This window comes from Peromyscus leucopus, chromosome 6, assembly GCF_004664715.2.
Source record: "Peromyscus leucopus breed LL Stock chromosome 6, UCI_PerLeu_2.1, whole genome shotgun sequence".
NCBI classification, from domain to species: domain Eukaryota; kingdom Metazoa; phylum Chordata; class Mammalia; order Rodentia; family Cricetidae; genus Peromyscus; species Peromyscus leucopus.
Genome location: NC_051068.1, coordinates 38,714,755 through 38,730,035, shown reverse-complemented (window position 1 = coordinate 38,730,035; position 15,281 = coordinate 38,714,755). Strand labels below are relative to the sequence as shown.

Genomic DNA, 15,281 nt, shown 5'->3' with positions numbered 1-15,281 from the left:
GTGTTCTCCTTCCTCTGATCTTACATTCTGACATTTCTACAGTGATTCATTTAGCACAGAATATCAGAATTAGTTAATAATTAAGGATAGGTCTTTAAAAAGCATTCTGAACATGCTCCTTTCTCTGGAAAACTTACAACGAGCAGATGAATTACATGCAAGTGTCCTTATAAAACAATACATAGAAGTCACACTTTGTATATTTGAATACTTAAGTGGAAGCCCACCATGCACTACGATAAATGGAATACAATGCCCCACCTCATCACTGAGAACACAGTAGAAACCAAGTCTTAAAAAGTAAGAATTAGGGACAGGGAGTAAGACTCAATGCCAGAGCAGTTGCCCAGCAACTGGGAGGATCTGGGTTCAGTCTCTAGCACTAGCTCTACATGAATGAATCAACAACAACAACAACACAATAGAAACAAAAATAAAGCAAGCATTTACATCTTCAAATCTATTTTTAAAATAAGTTAAAAACCCTCAAAACTTGCTATTGACCATGGCATCTCTCAGCTGAATCTTTCACTATAACCCTATAATTTTGTTCAGGAAGTAACTCAGACAAATGTTCCATCAGTAGTAAGCCTTGTGCTAGAACAGTGAATGGATGTGCACATGGCGAGAGAATGTGTTACTAGGACAGGAAAATTGACAGCTTCTTTTCATCAGTAACTATGCCTAAGTGACAGTACCCTTTCTTACAAATCAAGAAAAAACATATTTCTAAAGGAAATATTTGTTCTCCAGTAGCACAGAGTTCACAATACACTATTTCTCTTCTTTCAAGCAAAGACAAGGCTGGCAGATACTTGAATTATAAGACACAACCTTCTTCTTGCTTAATATTTACAATGTCCAAGACTGCTTATTTTTGAAAGCTATTATTTATACAAGCTAAATTACTATGACCAAAAAAAACTAAGCTGGCTAATAGAGTGATGCCCCAATATAATGTGTTCAGTCAAAAAATTCATTGATACCAAAATGATAAAAGTCATTAGAATTGAAGGATCCCAACTGATAATCAAATATCTAAGTACATCTTCATTCTTCTGCCCAAACATAGATACACAAGGACCACTTCAAGAAATGGCTTCCTGGCCTCAGAGTAATGCTATCTGAATTAAACAGATTTCAGATGAACACAAAGTATTATCTTCAATGGATTTGGCAAAATAATTAACCATTTAAAATAAAAGTTCTGCTCAATTTTCCAAATTATCTTGATCACAAAATAATCAAATTAAATTTCATTTCCCAATAATACTATTTTAAAGCATATGTAATGATGCTGTTTATTGACAGGAGAGGGTGATGTGCCCAGCTAATTATGCTATATAATAATACAGAATTTTAGGATAAAATACTTTTCACCTAAGTATTTTCATGACTTTCATGGTCAGGTGACCAAAGGGGAAATTGGCAGTTGTCCCCAATGAGAAAATATGAGAAGGTTCAGACAGAGGTGTTTGTGGTTGTCACTTAAAATCTGAAGAGAGACTAAGCAGGCTTAAGTCAAAGTTCTTTTGACTCTTCAAATCCCTACTGAGAATGTTTCAGGGATTTGAAAATCTATATTCCTAAGTATAACTTAGGAATCTTGAGTTGAATTTCTTTTAATGTGGCAGACTGATTCACTAACAGTAACCTGTAATTCTCCTTCCAAATATTTGTTTTAACAGAGATCTCAGAAACACTATAAATATCTTAGAGTTTAGAATTGGGTATAAAGGCAAGTAACGTGCTTATTTGATAAAAGGGAGTTCAGCCATTCTGTTCTCACTGGGCCCTGAAGAGGAGAGAGACCTCAGAGATGTACGGGGAGAGTCTCAGAAACAAAGGTGGCTCTGGACCAGACAACATGGGTTGGGATGGAGTCTCCAATTAACCTGACTGCTCTACTCAGTTTCCTTCATTCAAAAATTGATGATAAAATAAAAGTGAGTTTATTCATGGCAGTATAAGAAAACCAATTTTAGCAACTACTATTTTGAATCATAAAGCTCTATTTAAAAAGTATTTCAGACACCTAAATCAGCAAGTAAGAACAGTTTAATTGGCTTTGTTTATATAAAGGTAAGAATAACCACATAGACTTTTCAAAAATTTAAAATAAAATCAATTCTTATTTCTAGGTGATGGAAAAATTGCAGTTTGTATGTAACTGAATACTGCTGAAGTGAGTGAAATTGATAGCTTGATTTTAAATTTTGGTGGTAACAATGCCCTGTGTCTATTTAATCCAGTGGTCCTCATGCTTTAGTGTGCCTGAGCATCACATGGAAGGAAAATTAAATACAATTGGGGGTCTCTGGTTCATGGAGGCTAGGTAGGTTCCCTAAAGGCACATTCTAAAAAAATAAATGTTGAAGTGATGCTGAGCTGCCATGACACACTTTCACACCATTAAGTAGATTTAACACACTCAAACTTCAGAATAAGTCAAGTATATCTTCCCAGTAGAGGCATCTACCCAAGGGATTTTACTGCTAACAGAAAGCCATTTCAGTTGGAAATATTGTGCTTGTACACAATGCATGTTCTTTTTCACAAATTGCAGACGCCAGAAATATTAATATAAATATAAAGCAGTAACAAATTTATCCTACAATTTCACTCCAAATGTATCTTTTGCCTTGTTGGTATAAAAGTTAAAGAATTGCATATAACAGTGATACAAAGGTGATTTAATTTAATATTAGCTTTACCTACAGACTCAAAACTACAAAAAGCATTTTTCATTTATTAAGTTCTATTCAGGTCAATCATGAAGGCTGCTTCATGCAATCAGGCTGGCAATGGATACAACTGCTTTCTTTCCTAATTTAATTTGAGAGTCTGATAATTTATAATGGGATGATGCTGTTTTGCCCACAAAGACGTTAATCAAACACAGATTTTAGGTAATGACATTATGAACTAGGATAAAACAAGGAGCAAAAGGCTTACCATCCCTAAGGAAGCACACATTTTGAGATAATAGAATTACTTGTTAGACAGTCACACATCATCCACTTTGAGCACAGTATGTTTTCAGGTGAACAGACATTGAAAAAGCAAGCTTGCAACATTCTCCTGGGAACAGATTTAGAAGACTTCATCTCAACTTGGATTTATCACTTATTTGCATGGAAAATCCCCCCCCCAAAAAAAAAACTTGTAGCTTACTGATTCTATGACAGGTTTTAGATAAAAGCAACAGTATCTTCAACTGTTTTTCAAAGATGACTTCTCAGCCACCTTTGCCCCCTTATTTCCCAAGAGATAAAAGCAGAAGTCCTAAAACCAGACAGATTCAGTGTCTGCACAGCTTTGAATGTGCAGTGGAAAGTAATCTCCTACTGGGATGTTCTTCCTTCCCTTCTCCCTTTATTTCTCTCTAGAACACTCCAGACTGCATTGCTGAAAACTCAGCAGATTCTCTATCACAGAAGGCATTGGCAACTAACCTACATGACTGAGGAGAAACACCAGATGCCAGCCTGCAAGTTCTACTAACTAGAATTACTGGAGACACCCAATTCCTTCAAAATCAACGGAATAACCAGGTAATGTTACATGATCACTTGATAGATTTATACTTACACTCTGAAGTATATGCATATTTTCCAACTTTGTTCTTAAAATAGAAAACATTATATAGCAATTAACAAAATCAGAAGCATATGTTTTGATTAGCATTAAAAGTTAATAAAAACACAAAATACAAGTCTTAGCGATATGGGACATTAAGTTCTTCAATAAAAATATGCTAAACGTGGAGGAATGTTGATGTTTTGACTGTGAAATGAAAATTAAATATAAACAAAAGGAACAGGATTTCCCAATGTTAAGAGAGTTGTTAAATAGTTTACCTGCTGTGCACAATGAGCCTTCCTAAGGTAGAATTGCCAAAACGATCTAGCAATGAATCAATAAAAGGAACTAGTGATCGCAAAGAGGGCTGAACTCAGTGGTTCTCCTTCTTTACCTCTGAGGTGCTGAATAAGGTGCTGAGAGCAGAGGTCATACACCTGGTGATATTCTTAACTGTGTAATTTTCAGTAATTAAAGGATGCCGTTGACATTTGGAACGAGTATCTGCTATCTTTATATATCATGTTAGGTCTTATATGAGAGTTATGTGGGGTTTTTTTAACTGTATTTGAATATGAGGAATTGTGTTTTATGAGAAATCATCTCATTTATTTGATGGAAATTTGAAAAACTTTAAATTCCATCTTAAATCTCAAGTTAGATGCCATACAGAACACATTTAAGTCAATTGCTACTCTTCCTTGAGTTGTCTGTTGTGTGATAACCTAGGAGATCAGAGGAGGATCAATTTCTGCTATTTTATTTTAGCTACCATTAAATACACCATAAACCTGGGAATGATGCTCTGGCTGCTTTGAGAAATGTCAAGTAATGGTTACATATACAAATGCTGTTGCTGCCACCTTCTATTATTGTTACTGTTTTAGAGTTCACACGGAATGATATTCAAAAAACATACACACACTTCAAACATAATGAACCACTTGAAAATGAGAACTATATGGGTAAAAATATTCCAGAGTAAACAGTGAGTCTCTGTAAGGCTAATATTAGATTGCATGGCTGACTATGCACAGCCAAAAACATTTCCCAAAACACAGAAATATTTTTGGATATTTATTTTCTACAATTTACTATTTATTTTATTGAATAAACTTTCCAACAGTGATTTCATACCAAATTCTTTGATTGGTATTTCATTTATAATTCTAACGCATAATCAATCACTTTTCCATTGAATTTATCAATGATACTAAAGTATGAAACCAAGAACATAGGCATAGAAGGAAAGAGAGCTGTAAACAGAAACAAAAGCTAACAAGGCTGGAAAGAAGCTGAGGGGAATAAACAAAGCATCACTAGCATGCCTTCCTATATACATAGAGGAGGGCAGACACTAAGATGACAGTGTGAAAAAAAAACATTCAACAACACAAACGCCAGGCTCCCATAACATCATGCAATGCACTTCATAGCATTTTAATTGGCTAGAGATGGAATATTTGTTTAGGTGGAAAATCCAGGAATTCAGTTTTCTATTAATTTCTACCAACTGCCACCATAAAGATAAAAAAAAAAAAAAAACTCCAGTTTTAAGCAACATTGTGCTTCTGAAAGTTACATATAGAGATAACAACCAAACCAGTGACCTGTGACTAAATATACTCACACCCCTCTCTACTCTAGGAGCTGGCACAATGGAGATGTCTGGGGTTGACACCACTGCAGCCAATACCACCTTGATACCTGGGAATGTCACCCTGTGCAGCAGAGACTACAAGATAACTCAGGTTCTCTTCCCCTTGCTCTACACTGTCCTGTTCTTCGCCGGACTCATCACAAACAGCTTGGCAATGAGGATTTTCTTTCAAATCCGCAGTAAATCCAACTTCATTATTTTCCTTAAGAACACAGTCATTTCTGATCTTCTCATGATTCTAACTTTTCCATTCAAAATTCTCAGTGATGCCAAACTGGGAGCCGGGCCTCTGAGAACCTTGGTGTGCCAAGTTACCTCAGTCACGTTTTATTTCACAATGTATATCAGTATATCATTCCTTGGATTGATAACCATTGACCGCTACCTGAAGACCACCAGGCCATTTAAAACTTCCACCCCCAGCAACCTCTTGGGTGCAAAGATTCTTTCTGTTGTCATCTGGGCCTTCATGTTCTTCCTCTCACTGCCGAACATGATTCTCACCAACAGGAGGCCAGAAGACAAGAACATAAAGAAATGTTCCTTCTTAAAGTCAGAGTTTGGACTGGTCTGGCATGAAATAGTCAATTACATCTGTCAAGTCATTTTCTGGATTAATTTCCTAATTGTCATTGTTTGTTACAGTCTTATTACAAAAGAACTCTATAGGTCCTATGTAAGAACAAGAGGTGTAGGCAAAGTTCCCAAGAAAAAGGTGAATGTCAAAGTTTTTATCATCATTGCTGTGTTCTTCATTTGTTTTGTTCCCTTCCATTTTGCACGGATTCCCTACACCCTGAGCCAAACGCGGGCTGTCTTTGACTGCGCTGCTGAGAACACTCTGTTCTATGTGAAGGAGAGCACCTTGTGGCTGACGTCCCTGAACGCCTGCCTTGACCCATTCATATATTTTTTTCTTTGCAAGTCTTTCCGAAATTCCTTGACAAGTATGCTGAGGTGTTCTAATGCTACGTCACCCTCTGGAGAAAACAAAAAGAAAGGACAGGAAAGTGGTGACCCAAGTGAGGAGACCCCAATGTAAAATGTGACTTGAGGGCTGCTTCAGTCTGTAGTGTGCAGACTCCTCTGAGGAAATCACCATGCAAAAATAGTAACACTCACTTAAAAGAAGCTGAGCTAATGACTCTTTAGATAACCAATAAAATAGGGAAATAATCTTTATCTAATATATATATTAGATATATTGCATACATATATGCCATCTTAAAATAAAAGGGAAAAATACTATCTGCAGAGGTATAGTAAAATAAACAGCATCCTATTGCTATACTGCAAGCAAACCCACAAAGAATTAATGCCTTACCCAGTTTCTGCAAAATGAGCAATCATGAAGTGTAACATTCACTGGCATTTTAAAATCCATTACCAATCAGTATTATTTTTGTTATAAGTGAAAAATTTATGTTTGACCTGATACATCAAGCATAGTAACTACTGACTTCTCATTTATAGTAACAGGGGGGACAACAACCGCACAGACACTTAAACCAAATGAAATGGCATTGGATGAGGCCTGAATTAGTATAAATGCTCACTAAGATGGTAGAGGTTTAAAGATGTATCTTTCCATAAAGAACAGATATAGTGAATAAACCATTAACTTAAGTGTAAACTTCCATAACATTCTAATATTTAAAAGAAAATATATTACTACTTCCTTAACACTAGAGAAAGCAACTTCACTAAGATTCTGAGGTTACTCAGTACAGTGCCATCGTTGGCACTTATCTTTGTTAATCAGCTTTGGAAATGGCTGCTGCTTGAATGACAAAAACACTGCTTAGAAAGAAAAAATAAGTAGCTATAATTACCAAATTGCACCTCACATCTACTAATAAGAAAGCAATTGAACTATCTGACATTACCTGTTTGTAATCATGTGTATTATATAAAAATTGCATTTATTCTGTATTGTTTTGTTTGAATTTCTTTGTTCAAACGTTTAGAGACAATGGCTCAAACTTCTTCTCCTATATTAAACAGTAAATGTATTTAAGAACTGTGGCCAGTACAGCTTTATGACGTATTATTTTTCGGTCTCTTCAGAAAAAAAATCACATTGTGATTTTAAGTCCTCATGTAATTAAAGGGGGGTGAGATGTGTAGTCAGGTTTCATGTATTTCATAGTTGATATTTTTATTTTTTATTAGTAATCAACACAGAACTGGTACATAATCATTGGACAGGTTTGACACTACGATTTATGCATATAAGCAACAATGTCCAAATTGGGGTCATATTTGACAGCTTTAATATAGACAAAATATTCAATGTATGGAAGTTCAAATCATTTGTCTCAATTATTTTTTAATTAATTTTTTATTTATTTTACTTACCCACCACAGTCCCCCTCCCCCTCCCTCCCCAACTCACCCCCATCCACTCCTCAGAAAGGGTAAGGCCTCCCATGAAGAGTCAATAAGACCTGGCACTTTCAGTTGAGGCAGGACCAAGCCCCTCCCCTCCACATCAATGCTGAGCAAGGTATCCCACCACATGAATGGGTTTCAAAAAGCCAGCACATGCACCAGGGTGAGATCATGGTGCCACTGTCAGGGGTCCCACAAACAGACTGGGCTACAAAACTGTTGCCCACATGCAGTGGTCCTAGTTTGGTCTCACACAGGCCACACAGCTGTCAGTCTAGTGTCCTTAAGCACCTCTGTAGATTTCCCTGTCATGACCTTGACCCCCCTTGCTCATATAATCTCTCTTCCCTCTCTTCAACTGGACTCCTGTAGCTTGACCCGGTGTTTGGATGTGGATCTCTGCATCTGCTTCCATCAGTTACTGGATGAAGGCTCTATGATGACAGTTAGGGTATTCACCAATTTGATTACAGGGATATCTCAATAGAGAGAGCCACTACTAGGCTAGGGAAAAACCTGATATTAGGGAAATTCCCAGGAATTCACAAGCATTTGTCTCAATTATTGATGCTCCTTAGAGGTGATTCTCCAACAGATGATGGTATAGATAATAACATCTAAATATCATGTAAAATAAATGAAAAGGGTAAATTCTAGTATAGGTAAGTTTGTTGAACTTCAATAATGTTTTCCAAACCCAATACAACTTCTCAACTTACACTTTGGTACAAAGCTAAGGATAAGTAATTCTTAATGTGGCGACTATTCCCTAGTGGCTGCACTTCCCACTCGGGCACTGCTACAGTAAGAACCAGATGTTGGAGATGGAGGTAGAGACTGAAAAATGTGCATGTGAAGGCTGGGGACCCAGGTTCATTTCAATCTCCAGCACTGTAATAAAAAGAGGACACAGTCTGTGACACGGACCACAGAACAAACAGCCATTGTCATTTCTGCCACGGTACTCACTCTCTGTCTACAACACCCTTTTTGGGCAACAGAGATGACTCTCACTGCCAACTATCTCCATCAAACTTTATTTTGCATATGAGACAAATAAAGGGCAGCAGTAACCCCCAAACCATCCAAGTGTAGAACAGGAAGTGTATGAAAGCTCTTCATCAAGGTCCCATGAGTTGAGTGTGAATGTGATGAGGGACTGCTGGGGAAACAGACTACCTGAACAATTCTCCTTTTGTGGCTATCCTAATTCACTGTGTTATTTTTCTACAAGAGACAGACAAATAATGCTGATAGGGTTATGAGATTTTTAACAACGAAAAAAACCTGCAAGGTGTTTGTGGAATTACCTATGTTTTATAGCTACGTATATACAGCATAAAATTTTTGATTAAGCCCTAAATCACACTTTTGGGTTTCTTTACTGAAAGGCAATAATAGGCACCACATACTCCTCCACTACTGAACACATTCAGGACAGTCGGACAGACAGACATGACTTATACTATTATTGCAGCCTCAGTGGGTAAAGTACAAGATCACTTCAAGATCAAGAACAGCCTGGTTTATATAGCCAGTTCCAGGTCAGCCAGGACTAGAAAGACCCTGTCTCAAAGTAAAATGAACTCCCCAAAACCAACAGTCTAAAATTTCAGTGTTATCAAATGCCTACTTTACACAGAACATGTCACCTTCGCCAGCTGCAAATACTCTGACATAAGTAAAGACCACATCTCCAATTAATTTTTTTAAGTGAAACCAAACTTGGTATCTGTGAATTGTTGAAAAGATGAGCCAATAAAATGTAGTCCTGTCCCATAGCTCAGTGGCTTACCAGGCTTGAGGATGCTAGTGGTTGGAGTTTTTCCTCAGAGATTTCTCACAGAAAGCATATGAAGCAGGCCTTGCCCAAACCACAGGCCCTACCTACAGATCCCAGCTCACCTGTTTATGAGCGGTCTACGGTCCAAATATACTTTTTATATTTTAAGAATAAATTTGTGTTTCATGGACTGTATAGGAAATTAGAATTCCAATGTCCACTGCGAGGCTTCCCAACAACACAGCCACACTGTGCAAGCAGTGTATCTAAGACTTCTGTGCCACAACAATAGAGCTGGGCTGTGGGAAGAAAGACCACTCAGCCCCGAATCACTTAAAACATTTGCCCTTTAAAAAAATATGGAAACAACCTAGATACCTGGCAACTGAAGAATGGATAAATAAAATGTGGTACATATACACAATGGAGTACTACTCAGCAGAGAAAAACAATGACATCATGAGGTTTGCAGGCAAATGGATGGAACTAGAAAATATCATTCTGAGTGAGGTAACACAGACTCAGAAAGTCAAACATGGTATGTACTCACTCATAAGTGGATACTAGATGTAAAACAAAAGATAACCAGACTGCAACTTACAATTCCAGGGAGGCTACCTAGTAAAGAGGACCCTAAGAAAGACACAGGGATCGCTCAGCGACAGAGAAATGGATGAGATCTACATGAAAAACTGGACGTGTGTGTGGGGGGGGTAATGGAGGGCAAAGGTCGGGGGAAAGAGAGCTTAGGGGAGCGGGAAGTCCCAGCTGGATCAGGAACAGAGTGGGAGAACAAGGAAAGAGACACCATGATAAATGAAGACCCTAGGGAATAGGAAGAAGCAAAGTGCTAGAGAGGTCCCCAGAAACCCACAAAGATAACTCCACTATAGACTACTGGCAATGGTTGAGAGAGTGCCTGAGCTGACCTGCTCTGGTGATCTGATGGTTGAATACCCTAATTATCATGATAGAACTCTCATCCAGTGACTGATGGAAGCAGATGCAGAGATCCATGGCCAAGCCCCAGGTAGAGCTCCAGGAGTCCAATCGGCAAGAGAGAGGAGGGATTATATAAGCAAGAGATATTGAGACCATGATTGGAAAAAGCACAGGGAAAATAGCCAAACTAGCAGAAACACATGAACTGTGAACCAATAGCTGAGGAGCCCCCATGGAACTGGACCAGGTCCTCTGGATAAATGAGACAGTTGATTAGCTTGAACTGTTTAGGAGGCCCCCAAGGCACTGGGACTGGGACCTGTTCTTGGTGCATGAGCTGACTTTCTGGAATCTAGGGCCTATGCTGAGACACTTTGCTCAGCCTCAGTGCAGGGAGAAGGGGACTGGACTTGCCTCAACTGAATCTACCAGCCTGAGCTGACTCCCTAGGGGAGACCTTGCCTTGGAGGAGGTAGGAATGGGGGGTAGATTGGGGGGAAGGCTGGGGGGAGGGAGGAGGGAGGACAGGGGAATCCGTGGCTGATATGTAAACTTAAATTAATTATAAAATAAAAATATTTAAAAAATATAATCTGCCAACCATTGAATCACCACTTTCACAAAAGAAATAAAACTTCAGAGACAGAAATTTCTCACCACATGTGTGGCTATTCCATAGTTTTTAAGCAATGTCCACAGTGGAATTAGAGTCATCAGTGGGAACTGAAGATGTGGAAATACAACTGTAATCACAATCACTAAGAAGAAATGGATGGATTTAGCAAAATGGGGAGAACCATGAGAAGGTAATTTCCAGAAGGAAAGTAAACAGACAATACGTAAATGAAAGGAAATGTGTCCTTATAATATAAATTTATACTTACATGGCACAGTGTATTTTACTTATAATTTTTTAATTGACTTAAATATTTTAGTAAGAATTAGAGAATGGGCAGTCCCCACCATCTGGCAAGCAGGTCAGTGACTCATCTGACAGCTGACTGCTACCACCCACTGGATTCTGTTCCCCCAAGACCCACTCTGCCCTTCAACCCCATCCACCTCAACATCCTCCCCTGGCTATGCCATCCCCACAACTCTAGCAGACTGTATAGGCCCAAATACAGCACGAAACAGTCAGAAGAACAGCAGCACCTTTATTTCTTTCTTTCCATATTCTGGCCTCCAACTTTGGAAGAGGAGTTAAGCTTTACAGGAGGCCATGCTGAATCTAGGCAACCAAGGCCCCACAAACATCAGCAGAGATATCATACTGGGCCTGAAGACTAACCAGTTACCCAAACCCTTGGACACCAGGCCAGAAGACAAGAGAGGAAACAGAAAACAAAGGAACAAAACACTCACCCAACGAAGGCAAATGAAAGAATCAACACTCAGACCTATAATCATCCCAAATCCAGATGCCTCAATGCCAGTTAAGAACACATTCAATAACAGAAAGGGCAATCCTAAGATCACTGGTACCACCAGAACCCAGTGATCTTAGGACAGCAAGACCTGAGCATTCCAGTACAGCTGAAGCACAAGAAAACAATCTTAAAAATAATTTTATGAAGATGATAGAGACCGTTAAAGAGGAAATGAAAAACTCCCTTAAAGAAATCAAGGAAAAGACAAACAAAAAAACTTGGAAGAAATAAAAAAAAAAAATCCCTTAAGAATTCCAAGAAAGCCAAGAAAAAACAAAAAACAAAAAAAAAAAAAAAAAAAAAAAACAAAACAAAAAAAACAATCAAACAGGTGAAGGAAAGGGGTCAAGACCTGAAAATTGAAATAGAAGAAATATGGAAAACACATACCAAGGGAATGCTGGAAACAGAAAATCTGGGTAAGTGAACAGGAACTACAGATGCAAGCATCACCAACAGAATGCAAGAGATGGAAGAGAGAATCTCAGGGCTGAAGATATTATAGAAAAAATGGATTCATTGGTGAAAGAGAATGTTAAATCTAAAAGATTCCTAACATAAAACATCCAAGAAATCTGGAACACCATGAAAGGACCAAACCTAAGAATAATAGGAATAGAAGAAAAATAATCCCAGTTCAAAGGCACAGAAAATATATTCTACAAAATCACAGAAGAGAATTTACCCAACATAAAGAAGGACATGTCTATAAAGGAACAAAAAGCTTACAGAACATCAAATAGACGAGACCAGAAAAAAGTCCTCTCACCACATAATAATCAAAATACTAAACATACAGAATAAAGAAAAAATATTAAAAGCTGCAAAGGAAAAAGGCCAAGTAACATATAAAGCAGATCCATCAGAATTACATGCAACTTCTCAATGGAGACTCTAAAAGTCAGAAGGACCTGGACAGATATCTTGCAGAAACTAGGAGACCACTGATGCCAGTCCAAACTACTATACCCAGTAAAACTTTCAATCACCATAGATGGAAAAAGCAAGATATTTCAAGATAAAGCCACATAACCAAAGTTAAATCAAGACCAGATAAAACAAATAGACCTAAAACCCCTAAGTAATAGAAGCAATCATTAAAAGTTTCCCAAACAAACAAACAAAAAAATCCCCAAGGCCAGGTAATTTCAGCACAACAAGAGTTGATACCAACACTCATCAAAGTATTCCATACAATAAAAACAGAAGAAACATTACCAAAGTCTTTTTATGAGGCTACAGTTACCCTGATACCTAAACTACACAAACACTCAATAAAGAAAGGGAATTGTAGACCTCATGAACATTAATGCAAAAATACTCAATAAAACACTGGCAAACCAAATCCAAGAACACATCAAAAAGATCATCCAACATGATCAAGTGGGCTTCATCCCAGAGATGCAGGTATGGTTCAACATACGAAAATCTGTCAATGTAATCCACCACATGATCATCTCATTAGAAGCTGAAAGCCAACACCCCTTCATGATAAAGTTCTTATACAGATAAGGGATACAAGAAACATATTTGAACATAATAAAAGCAATAAACAGCAAGCTGACAACCAACATGAAATTAAATGAAGAGAAACGCAAAGCAATTCCACTAAAATCAGGAACAAGATAAGGTTGTCTACTCTCTCCATGTCTATTCAACATAGTACTGGAAGTTCTAGCTAAAGTAATAAGAAAACAAAAGGAGATCAAGGGGATATAAATTGGAAAGGAAGAAGTCAAATTTCTGCTCTTTGCAGGTGGTATGATAGTACACCTTCAGTGATGTCGTTACTGGATACAAGATTAACTAAAAAAAAATCAGTAGCCCTCTTATATACAAATAATAAGTGGGCTGAGAAACTCATCAGGGAGACAACACCCTTTATAATAGCTACAAATAATATAAAATATCTTGGGGTAACTCTATCTAAACATGTGAAAAAAAGTTTAAGTCTTTGAAGAAAGGAATTGGAGAAGATATAAGAAAATGTAAGGATCTCACATGTTCAAGGATCAGTAGGCATAACATAGTAAAAATGGCCATATAACCAAAAGCAATCTACAGATTCAATGCAATCCTCATCAAAATCCCAGCACAATTCCTTATAGACCTTGAAAGAACAATATCCAACTTCATATGGAAAAACAAACAAAAAACAAAACAAAACAGGATAGCTTATATAATAAGGAACTTCCAGAGGTATCACCATCCCTGATTTCAAGCTCTACTACAGAGCTATAATAATAAAAATAGCATAGTATTGCCATAAAAACAGACAGGTGGATCATGGTAATGAAATCAAAAACTCTGACATAAATCCACACACCTATGAACACCTGATTTTTGACAAAGACAAGAAAATTATTCAATGGAAAAAAGAAAGCATCTTCAACAAACAGTGCTGGCATTAACTGGAAGTCAGCAAGCAGAAGAATATAAATAGACCTATATCTATCACCCTGCACAAAACTGAAGTTCAAGTGGATCAAAGACCACAACATAAATCCAATTACATTGAACCTGGTAAAACAGAAAGTGGGAAATAGCCTTGAACACACTGGCACAGGACACAACTTCCTGAACAGAACACCAGCAGCACGGACACTGAGATCAGGAATTAATAGATCGGACCTCCTGAAACGGAAGAGCTTCTCTAAGGCAAAGGACACTGTCAACAGGACAAATGGCAGTCTATGGAATGGGAAAAGATATTCACTAACCTCACATCTGACTCCAAAATATATAAAGATCTCAAGAAACTAAACATCAAAAAAAATAATCTAATTTAAAAATGGGGTACAGATCTAAACAGATTTTTCAACAGAAGAATCTCAAATGGCCGAAATACGCTTAGACAACTGCTCAGCATCCTTAGTCATCAGGGAAATGCAAATCAAAATGACTCTGAGATTCCATCTTACATCAGAATGGCTCAGATCAAAAACACTCAAGACAGCTTATGCTGGAGAGGATGTAGAGCAAGGAGAACACTCTTCCACTGCTGGTAAAAGTCTGAAATTGAACAACCACTTTGGAAATCAGTATGATAATATCTAAGAAAGTTGGGAATCAATATACCTCAAGACCCAGCTATACCACTCTTGGCATATACCCAAAGGATGCTCAATCCTACCACAAGGTCACCTGCTCAACTATGTTCATATCAGCGTTGTTTGTAATAGCCAGAACCTAGAAACAACCTAGATGCCCGGCAACTGATGGATAAAGAAAATGTACATTTACACAATGGAGTATTACTCAGCTGTTAAAAACAATGACCACAGGAAATTTGAAGGCAAATGGATGGAACAAGAAAAATCATCCTGAGTGAAGTAACCCAGACCCTGAAAGACAAACATGGTATGTACTCACTCATAAGTGGATATTAGCTGTAAAGTAAAGGATAACCAACCTATAATCCACAGCCCCAGAGAGGCTAAAACAAGAAGGGCCCAAAGGTGGATGCATGTATTTCCCTGGGAGCGGAATACAG

General features: G+C 37.7%; 2 protein-coding genes across 15 annotated transcripts in view; one reads left to right on the top strand and one right to left on the bottom strand.

The window, feature by feature from the left end:
- The window catches only part of P2ry12 (purinergic receptor P2Y12), a 43,372-nt gene extending 36,106 nt beyond the window's left edge, over positions 1 to 7,266 (top strand). Inside the window, exons 2-3 of one of the 3 annotated variants that reach the window (XM_028882188.2) lie at positions 3,390 to 3,554; positions 5,230 to 7,266. In XM_028882188.2, the coding sequence (XP_028738021.1) occupies positions 5,241 to 6,284 (1,044 nt within the window). In that variant the 5' untranslated portion in view covers positions 3,390 to 3,554; positions 5,230 to 5,240 and the 3' untranslated portion in view covers positions 6,285 to 7,266. Of the gene's footprint in view, positions 1 to 2,114; positions 3,555 to 5,229 lie in introns of those variants that run through there. The other 2 variants (XM_028882187.2, XM_037206626.1) reach the window with 2 other exon arrangements.
- Positions 1 to 15,281, bottom strand: part of Med12l (mediator complex subunit 12L) — a 344,347-nt gene that overhangs the window by 76,015 nt on the left and 253,051 nt on the right. The window lies entirely within an intron of this gene.